At 39.8% G+C, this 10142-nt stretch overlaps 1 protein-coding gene across 3 annotated transcripts in view; it reads left to right on the plus strand.

Annotated features, from left to right (window-relative positions):
• The first annotated feature begins 1809 nt into the window (after positions 1–1809).
• The window catches only part of KIF2A (kinesin heavy chain member 2A), a 35714-nt gene continuing 27381 nt past the window's right edge, over positions 1810–10142 (plus strand). The window contains exons 1-7 of one of the 3 annotated variants that reach the window (XM_009895498.1): positions 1810–1899; positions 3205–3324; positions 3774–3828; positions 5856–5978; positions 6552–6652; positions 8531–8626; positions 9290–9344. In XM_009895498.1, coding sequence (XP_009893800.1) covers positions 1822–1899; positions 3205–3324; positions 3774–3828; positions 5856–5978; positions 6552–6652; positions 8531–8626; positions 9290–9344 — 628 coding nt within the window. In that variant the 5' untranslated portion in view covers positions 1810–1821. The remainder of the gene's footprint in view (positions 1900–3204; positions 3325–3773; positions 3829–5855; positions 5979–6551; positions 6653–8530; positions 8627–9289; positions 9345–10142) is intronic. The other 2 variants (XM_009895500.1, XM_009895501.1) reach the window with 2 other exon arrangements.

A 10142-nucleotide genomic window follows, 5' to 3' on the forward strand; every position in this document is an offset into this window, starting at 1 on the left:
GATGTAGGACCTTGCACTTGGCCTTGTTGAACTTAATGAGGTTTGCACAGGCCCACCTCTCCAGCCTGTCCAGGTCCCTCTGGATGGCATCCCTCTCTTCCAGCGTGTCCACCTTGCTACACAGCTTGGTATCATTGGCAAACTTGCTGAGGGTGCAAAATTATGTCCCTAGAGGTTTTTAAGTGCAGAAAAAGTAGTGAAGAGATGTATGAGGACCTTGCACATAGAAAACTTGCACAAAAATACTCATCCAAGGAAATAAGGTGTGAGAGCATCATGGTCGGTGAGTCCGTTTGAGCCTGGCCACCAGCAGGGCTCGGTTGGGGTCCTGTGGCAGGATATGTGCCTGCACAGCTGCCTCCATGGGGAACAGAGGGGAGCGGAGGGGAGGGCACGGCACGGCACGGCACGGCATGACGGTGGTCCCTTCTCCACGTATCTCCAGGCAGCCCCCTGGTGGGGAATGCTAGCCAGACCATCCTTGCAGAGCACAGAGTCTGGGAGAAGGGCGCTGGGGAACCACAAATGGAGGGTTTGTTCGGACAAAACATGGGTGAGGGAAATAAAAACTAGCAAATGCTACAGGATAGGGAAACAAGTGAAGCAAAGGGGGACTTTTGGGTTTGTTTTTTTGGCTAAAACAGAAGTTTGAAACAGCCAGGGGAGGAGAAAACTGGTATGGGTTTGGTGTCCTGGGAGCTTTAAGCGAGGAGGCGAGAAGGTGCAAGGTGGAGGAGATGCAGACCATGGCAGATGTGCGAGGACGGTGCTGTGTTTCGCCCCCAGCGGGTGGCCGGCAGAAGCAGTGTGTGCATGCACCGCTCTGGGATGGTCGCTCGTGCTTTGGGAGCTGCAGGTGGCCCTTGGGCACCTGGGGGTGGCTCGAGGTGGGCGGAGCGAGGGGTTGCTTGGTCATCCTGCGGCTTGTTAAGAGAGGGTGTTTGAGGAGCAGTTGTGTTGGGCTCACGTTCTTTAGAAACCCCAGTTCTTGGTACTCTTAGGGCAAAGCAGAGATGTGAAATCAATGTGACGCCTCGGTCTTGATCGCTTGTGTCAGCGCATGGCTGCTCTGCTCTTCCAATTGCTCCTCGCTACTGTGCGTAGGAAATAGGACATGAAAAAAATCACAGTACACTACATATTTAAAAAGAAAAATCCTTATTTCTACTGAAAGTTTACTGCTTTTATTGTACTTTATGGGGGCTTGCTGGCTTTGGGTCCATCACTGGAGAAGTCAAGGCAACTGCACCTTACTTCCAGCTCATCTCTCTGTGTAAGCAGCTGTTTTAAAAATGATTTGTATTATTGTTGCAGGTAGTTTAATTCTAGTTGAATTATCAACTGATTGGACGCCCATAAGGAATGGATTTGAGAACGCAGTTTCAGAGGGCTTCACTCGCGTGTTGGGACATGTAATGTTGTTCTGTCAGCCTAGAAGGGGGAAAAACAAGCTTTTGCGGAGCACACTTCGCAAGACTTTGTCGCCCATGGGAGACTCGTGGTATGGGAGTTTTCTTCTCCCAGGAAAAGCGAGTCCAAGTGGTGTGGCGTTTACTTACCACTCAGTTTTCTGTTCATTGAACTTTTCGGTTGTATGCGGACTGTCCCATTAGAGCCTCCACCGGGTGGATCAGGTTTGAGCTGCTTCACAGTGTGTGGCCAGGAATCATCTATTTATCACCTCTTTTTTTTTTTTAACCCTCTTCTTCCTGCCACTCTCTGCGTGTCTCAGTGCAGGGATGAAAATAACTTCTGGAAAACTTTTCTATCAGTTAATAAATGATTATTTGTGTTTGCTTTCTAGGCCGAATTCACCAAGCTATGGTAACATCCCTGAATGAAGATAATGAAAGTGTAACTGTTGAATGGATTGAAAATGGGGATACTAAAGGCAAAGAGGTAAACTTAATTATTTTAGAAATTTTCTCTTTTGAAAACTGTGTAGTCTACATGAATATGACTTTGGAATTTGCACTGGAAACAAAAAGAAGATAGAAATCTTAGTTTACTTGACAATTCTTTGGTTACAGATTGTTTTGCATAGGAGCTGTCGGGCAAACGCTAGTTTCTGTTGTATTAAATTTGACTTCCTCAGGTCTGTGTCATAGCTTTTAAATAGTTCTTTTCATCTGTTGATTTTGAACCAGATTACAAAGGCTGACCTTGTTATCCACTATTTACAAGTAGAAAAATAAAATTTTTGAGAGACAGAATGACTTGCAGTTTGGACAGGAAACTAGTGGGAGATCTAGATTTGAAATCTTTTTGTGTTTGTATTATTGAGGAATTGAACTGCTAGTTTGTTTGCTTATTTATTTATTTTTGGCAATAATCTTCCAGCCTTGCTTTCCTTGAGAAAGCATGTCTTTGTGTGTAATGCTTCGTTATCCCCTCTTCCTTTAAATTTTGGACCATGTTAGCCAGTTTTAGCTGAGATTTAGAGATGCATGTCAGAAATAATTACACTTCACCAGTTGTGTGAAAACACAGGAAAAAGAAAAAAAAAATTGTGAGAAAGTCATGGTGATCTCATCAGCTGAGATCATCCCTCTGGACACACAGAATCCATACAGTAGTGAGGTCTTTGAAAGGTCCAGCCAGAGGAAATGGCAGTCTAGAGAGACCGAAACTGTTTAAGATTTTTAGGAAACCAAGTTTCAATAGATCTGAAGACAGCTATTTTTAAGATCCTGTCCCTCCCCCCTTACATTTTACAGTATTTTGAATGAGAAACACTTAAAAGAAAAAAAAAATACCGTGATAAATTTTACATAGTTTTAACTGTGCTTTTATTTTTTGGGTGGTTGTAATTCATCTGTTTCTTTTGCACTGCCTTGGAAATTTCAAATAATTGAGGTCTTTCTTTTTATGTTACAGAATGTCTTTCATATTTTACAGTAATTGTCATATTTCCCGCAGTAATACCAGCTAATTCTGTTTCAATTTAGTCACTTTACAAAATTATTAATATCTATTTGCGATTTTTAATTCTTCCCTTTTCTGAAGGTTATGTTTTCAACTAATACAAAGACAAAAGCTTACACTTTCTTAGTGAACATAAAACAAGATAATTCAGGTTTTAGAATCAACAAATTGTGGGGTAAAACCACTAAATATATTAACTGTTTATTCTCAAACAGGAGAAATGGAGAGGGCGAGTATCGTTTTACGACTCATCAATGCATTTTATATTCTTTTACACAGATTGACTTGGAGAGCATATTTTCACTTAACCCAGATCTTGCACCTGATGAAGATATCGAACCTAGTCCAGAGACACCACCACCACCGACTCCATCAGCCAAAGTAAACAAAATCGTGAAGGTTGGTAATATCTATGCCACGTGTTCATGTTAAACATACAGTACTCCTATATACGTGATTGTTATGCTTGAATTTTTAATTTTAACTTTTGTGTCTGTGGTGCTATCTGATAATTGAGTTCTTCTCATTTTCCTATGCTGAATAGGGGTTTCTAAAATTTTTTTAAGGACAGGTTTGGCAGAGGGGGATTTGAGAACTAATATTTACGTAACTAAACATACCTCAAGGAAAAATACAGAAAAGGTTTTGGAGATTGTTTTGAAACAGTACGCATAGGTCAAGCAGTCTTCACCCTAGGCTCTTCAGGGAGGGGTTTGGCAGCAATCACCTCTCTGTGTTGCTGATGTCCTGTTATTTTTATTCACTGAAAAGAAGCAGAGGTGGGGCTGCAGTTTACGTTTTCGATAATACGGTGATCGAATAACAGAGATTTCTTTCTTTATATATAGAGTCGACGAACTGTGGTACCTATTAAGAACGACACACCTGCCAGAGATAACAGAGGTAAATGTTATCTCTTTCCATTTCAAGGAAGTAAAAAATATGGGAACATTTTAACCTCCTGCTCATCTAATATTCCTTAATAGTTCTGCATTTCTCATTCGGTATGTATGCATGTGACTCATGAAAGACATGGTACATCATTCCTAGAATTATTCCTACATATATTTAGGAATTTATACTGTATGAATAGTATTTATGTGCAAGTTTAAACAATTTAGCATTAGGAAAGTTAAGCTGAATGAACTGAAGGTGCAAAAATTTGTAGTTAGTTAATTAACTATGCTACATTAAATCCTGTGTGGACTTTTCCAAGTCAAAGCGTCCTCAGTTTGCTTCAGCTTAATGGTGTGTTTCAATACACACTAAGTAGTGTACTTAAAATTGTTACGCTTACAGTTTTTTAACTTAGTTTTGTAACAGTGTGTGTGTAAACATTCGTTCAACGAGTACTTAAGCCCTACGGGTTATTTCTCACACTACAGTTAATAGCAAAAAAACTACAAAAAAAGCTGAAATACCACAGGAGGATAGGTAGAAAGTATGTATTGGATGAATACAGATGTAATGCATCTATAACATGAGAAAGAATAATTACTGCTTATTGTTTTGATTTTCTCTCCTGCGTTAAACATAACTAACTTGTACTGATGATGGTGATGATTCTTCTTCCAAACATTAATCTCCTGTCATTAATTCAGAGTAGATTCTAGTCCATCTGTTTAAACTTGAAAAACAAGTGGGCTTGCATATCTTTGCAACTGTTCATGCTCTTCTGGTGGATGATTTGGACCACTTTCTCCCTGCTGCAATTTGCCTCTGAGGGTGTTAAACAAATTGAAAATCTCATGAAGAGGGGATAATTTTTTTAGAACTAATATGGTTTAAGTTTGAGACAAGTTATTGATGGGCTCTCCTCACATCCATACATGTTGTCCTTTGTAGTGAATGGTCTGTTTGGTATGGAATAACCCTGTAACTCGTATTTTAATAGGTCCTATGGATCCTACTATTCACAGTCAGCCTGCGTATTTGTTGGCCTTGTAATTAAGCTTTTCCCAGCACACTGTCTTATTTCGTGTAATCAATTTGTGCTGTAAACTAGATCTCCTGTCGTATTTGGAATGATCCGGGCATCTGTCTTGTCTGTCCCGTTCAATACCTTTTTCCATAGTTGCCTCCATGTTGCACAGTGAACTGGCCTTTGTTTGGAGTGTCATCTCTGGCTGCTAATCAAAGCTGATACCTTCACTTTCGCACTCTTCTGGCAGTCTCTGTTAGGACCATGTGTAGGCAATGGGCCAGCTGAAGCAAAGCTGCTTGAAGCAACTCTTTGAGAAACAATTTAAAGCATTCATCTCTACCAGAGAGGCTTGCACGCTCACCGCTCCCACTGCATTCACTGGGAACAGGCATCACTGCATCTTCAGAAATTGGCATCCTTAGCACGTATAGAATCAATGCATCAGTTTAGACTTATTGACTGTATCTGCGTCCCTTCCAGTATAGTGTTAAAAGGGTTTGTTTCTTCCACTCGCAGGTTGAGCTGCACTTCGCTGCCTTTCATTTGTGTCCCTTTGCACCTCCGGAGGTCGTAGGCTCAATAGGGTGGGACCATTTTGTAATGTCTAGAGAATCTTTTCTTACTCGGTTTTTGGGTATGATCACAATATATATATATAAAATTTCAGCTCTTTAAGCTTCAGGACTGCGTATCTCCAAGTACATGCTTCATTCTATGCGCATAATAAGTTGTACTAATTCTGCAGTAGATTATTTAAAAATACACACGTGCAGCATTAGTACTTAGTAATTATGTTGTGTATAACATAACACTAGGATAAAAAGGCTGCATGCCAAATGTCTTTATTAATAGGCTTTCTACATGGATGGCTGCCCTTCACCCCCAATAAATTGTTGTGTCTGGAAAGGGGCCTTGTTTTATCTCGCCGTAACAGCAACGCATGTCAGAATTGGGTAGAAATGTTAGTCTTCTGTGTCCAGATGAGCTTTGTGCTTTTCCTTTGCAGTGGTTGGTTCTGCACGCGCGCGACCTACTCAGCTTCCCGAGCAGTCTTCCTCCTCTCAGCAGAATGGTAGTGTTTCAGATATATCTCCAGTTCAAGCTGCAAAAAAGGAATTTGGACCCCCTTGTATGTAAACCGTGTATCGAGGATTCATTCATTCTGGGCGTTACATGCACATTCTCTTGGATTATGTTGTTGTCCATAAATGACAAATGGTCTACAGGCGCAGTTGTCTGTGGGCTCCTCAAGGAGCTTTTTCAGAAAGCTGCGGCTAGACAAATGTTCACTTTTGTCATAGTTGTGCTGTTATTTGGAATTTATTTTTCCTTTGTCTTCTTTTTTTTTTTTACCATGGTGGTGCTTTTTCTTCTTTTTTTTTTAATTTGCCTGATCTTTCTTTTGATTCAAACCAAGAGATCACATGTATCAGTCCAAATATTTTTTGAGGGTCATTGCCCTTATATTTTTGGTCGTGTGATTATTATCCCATCCCCATGATTTGTTTCTAATTAACTTATTTTATGAATTCAGAAATTAAACTATCATAATTATTCTGTACTAGTACTGATTTGCTTGAAAAGCTAGTTGATATAAATGCATTCTAATTATTGATAAATTAATATAATTGAAATGTTACAGCGTAAATACTAAATTCATGCAACACTGAAAATATTTTAAAAATTTATTATTTTCTTTAAGCACGTAGAAAATCTAACTGTGTAAAAGAGGTTGAAAAATTGCAAGAGAAACGTGAAAAAAGAAGGTTACAGCAGCAGGAACTTAGAGAAAAAAGAGCTCAGGTTAGTATTTTTAGCTCAGATGGAAAACGTATGTCAGCAAGACAAGAAGTTTGCAAAATCATTGTGCTTTTTTCAGTCTTTAATAATTTTTATAAACTGTAATAATCTTGAAATTAAATATTTTCATCCTGTATATAAGTTTGATAAGTATTTTGGTGCTTGGTTGCATTGCTGTCATAACCATTACTTCAGACAGTTTTCCACCTCTTTTTCTTCCTACAGAAATAATTGCTGACAGTTGCTTATCTTGCTGCGTGTTTTTTAAAGATCCAAGTACTGATGATAGCTATTTCTTGGGGAAAATATATTGTTGAAAATAATCAAATCTTTGGCTTTTAGATAGGACTGTTATTCTACAGGAGGTAGTACAACAGTATGATAAATTGTTCTTTATGATCTTTGATGCTTTGTAGGAGATCTATTTGAGGCTCAAGTTTGAACAGTGACTTTTATTTTTTTTTTTCTTTAAAGCCGCGTATGCATTTATACTTTAGCTTTGCATCATGCAATCAGCTTGGCGTAAGTTGTTAGAAACTTGTGGGAAAGACATGAAGTTGCTAATCCTGGGAGAAGAATCTCTTAATATTAAAGGACTTTCTGTCAAAGTGGTGCAAAAGCTTCAGCAAAAATAGTAGCGTAATCTTGTTGGTGGCCCTGTGCTTATGTGTTAGTCTTCAAAGAGATACTACCAATCTGCCTTTTTTTTTTTTTTTTTTTCCATTTTGTGTGGTCTTCCTGTCTGCAGTTTTTAGTTCACTGTAGTCAGGGTGAGCAAGATGAAGGTACAGTCAGCTTCTGATTACCAGGACACAGTTTTATCTGAGGCGAGGATCGGCCATGTTCCAGGTGCAGAGCCGTGGTGAGCTGCTTCCCTGTCGGCTTGTTAACCCCAGTGCAGTGCTTTCTGCAACCGCCTGCGCTGTGTCCACCACCAGCTGTCATCCAGAAGGAGTTTGACATTGCTTGGGGGGAGCCATGCAAAACTTAAATCAGGTCTGAGCACCAGAGCTGGCTATGTATGGCATCAGCAGCGTGTCCTGAAACGTTGTAAAAACTGACAGTCGTGGGGAGAAGTGACAGGAAGGACGTCTGATCGACTCTGCAGAGGACCAGCTCTGCTTGCGGTAGGCTGAGGCTTGGCTGGGTTTGGAGGGGCTCCGTGCATGGCCTCTTACGTGTCCATTCGCTCTGGTACTGATGGTTCCAGGCTTGGGGATGGAAGGTCTCCTCATCCTGCATGTAGCCTACTGTGTATCCTTGGGATTGCTTCTGCTTTTTGGGGGGTCTGGAAGTGTTGGAAGAGGTTCCAATGTGTCCAAGTTAGTGTAGGAGTTCAAGACCAGTAGTAGCATCAAGCTCCTGTAACCAACTGGGATGCAGCAGGGTTGTGTTTACAGCAGCTGGGGTGTCTGCGTTGTCCTGGGCGGTGTGTGTTGTACTGGTGTCACAGGGTGGATCTGTCCGTCCGTTGGATCGCCTTGTCTCAGATGAACAAGCATTGACTACATATGCTACCTGGTGGTGTGCAGGTTTTCAGAGGTGTTTCTTCAGTGTGAAGATTCTGGCAAAAGTGGGAGTCATTTCTCAGTTTCTCGAGTACACTGTTAATGAGTCCTCAGTTAAAAATTACTTTCTATTATATGCCAACAAAAAACAGGAAGTAGAAGGCATGTAATTGCTTTGCTATGAGTAAATTAGCTACAGCAGAATGGAAAAAGGCATTAAACTTGCATTTGAGACTTTCATGGTATTTTGGAGAAAAAATAAGATTTCAGTTAACGTGTATTTTTCTTATAAATAAATGTAGGAGATACTGAAATCAGTCCGTTTCAGAAAAAAAAAAAAGTGTATTAGAAATTCTGTTGCTTACTTCCCTAGGATGTTGATGCTACAAACCCAAATTATGAAATTATGTGTATGATAAGAGATTTCAGGGGAAGTTTGGATTATAGACCACTGACAACTGCAGATCCTGTAAGTACCCCATCAACATGGAAATTTGTTATCTTTCTGTATTTTTGCTATGTGTTTTCAGTTTTTTCAATGTAGGTTACTAAATTAATGTTAATTATGTTGTGTCATTTAAGTATCTTTTTACTATAAGTAATACCAATATGTACTAAGTAGGCACTCAGCCTCTGTATTGTAATTTTTCCTGGGATGCTAGGGGATGTGCACACAAAATCATTAAGCTCCTCTGAAAAACCCTGTTGAGTATGAAGATTAATATTTGATTTTGAAGGTGATGAGCGCCTTTGGTTTGCAGAGAAGTCTGAGGAGCAGAATCCTTAAATGATGAAGATTATCAGATCTGTGTGGAAATCAGAGATTGTGACAATTTCTGTCAATAAGCGTATCTGCCCTGTTAGAGCTGGATTTGCTTGCGATGTTCCTGGTACTCTACAGGATTAGATCACTGTCTGCAGGGAGTTTTGTTAATGTGTGGTTCTCCCTTTTGGGTTCTTGGCTATTGTACAGACACAGGGGGCTTTTACATGTTCAGATGACTCACTGTCTTGGAAATTTCTCTTTGTTTAAATGATTGGTTAATTAATTCAATAATAGAAGTAAAATAAAGTAAAATATCATATAACTGAAATCGGAGTATAGTTCACTGAAAGATGGTTTCCTTTGCAGATCGATGAGCACAGGATATGCGTTTGTGTACGAAAACGACCACTGAATAAAAAAGGTATGACCATTGAAGATTTTGCTGAATTTTTTCTCTGAAAAGCTGCTTCTGATAGTTACATTATTTCTGTTAAAGAGATCTAGAAGTACTGATGAAAGGTGAAACTGTTATACTAGACAATATGTGTGACAGACCCAGAAAATTCATAAACTCATAACTTGCATAACAAGGTGGAGAAAAGCAGTTTAACTGTCGCTGTTTTGTGGACTGGGAGCTGAGGCGCAGAGAGACTGCAGTTTTTCTCCACGGCCATCTAGGATGTATTTAGTTGATCTGGGAATTAATTCTACTGTAATTTCTTCAGTATTCTTTCATTGTCTTAGGATCACCATTCTTTTAAACTATCCTTCAAGTGATCTCCTGAGCAGAGAGCCACCCAGTGAAAACTTTCATACACGTTTTTTGTACATGTATTTTTATACTTTCAAGTAGTCTTGAATCAGACATCAGGGGAGCAATTCAGGTGCCTAAATGCTGATGTCTTATGACGTGTCAAGTGCACAAATGTGTCCAAGACATCCTTGCAGGGCTAGCGGATTACATACAAAGTCGAGGCTGCTATCCCCTGGAGCTGCTGTTCAGGGCTGGGCAAGATACCCTGGGGCATATGAAATGCCACTAAAAAACTATTAGATACTGGGATGACTCCCTAGTGAGATTTTTAATATGTGATTAGTGTTACAGCTTTTTTTCTTACTGCCTGCGTGTCAGACTGGAGTCTGTATTCCAAACAAAACCATTTAGGTTTTCAACTCCAGTTAAATCCCAGTCTTCTTATGAAGTTCTTTACTTTCAGCA

The sequence above is a fragment of the Charadrius vociferus genome, unplaced genomic scaffold (genome assembly GCF_000708025.1).
Source record: "Charadrius vociferus isolate BGI_N301 unplaced genomic scaffold, ASM70802v2 scaffold581, whole genome shotgun sequence".
Taxonomy (NCBI): domain Eukaryota; kingdom Metazoa; phylum Chordata; class Aves; order Charadriiformes; family Charadriidae; genus Charadrius; species Charadrius vociferus.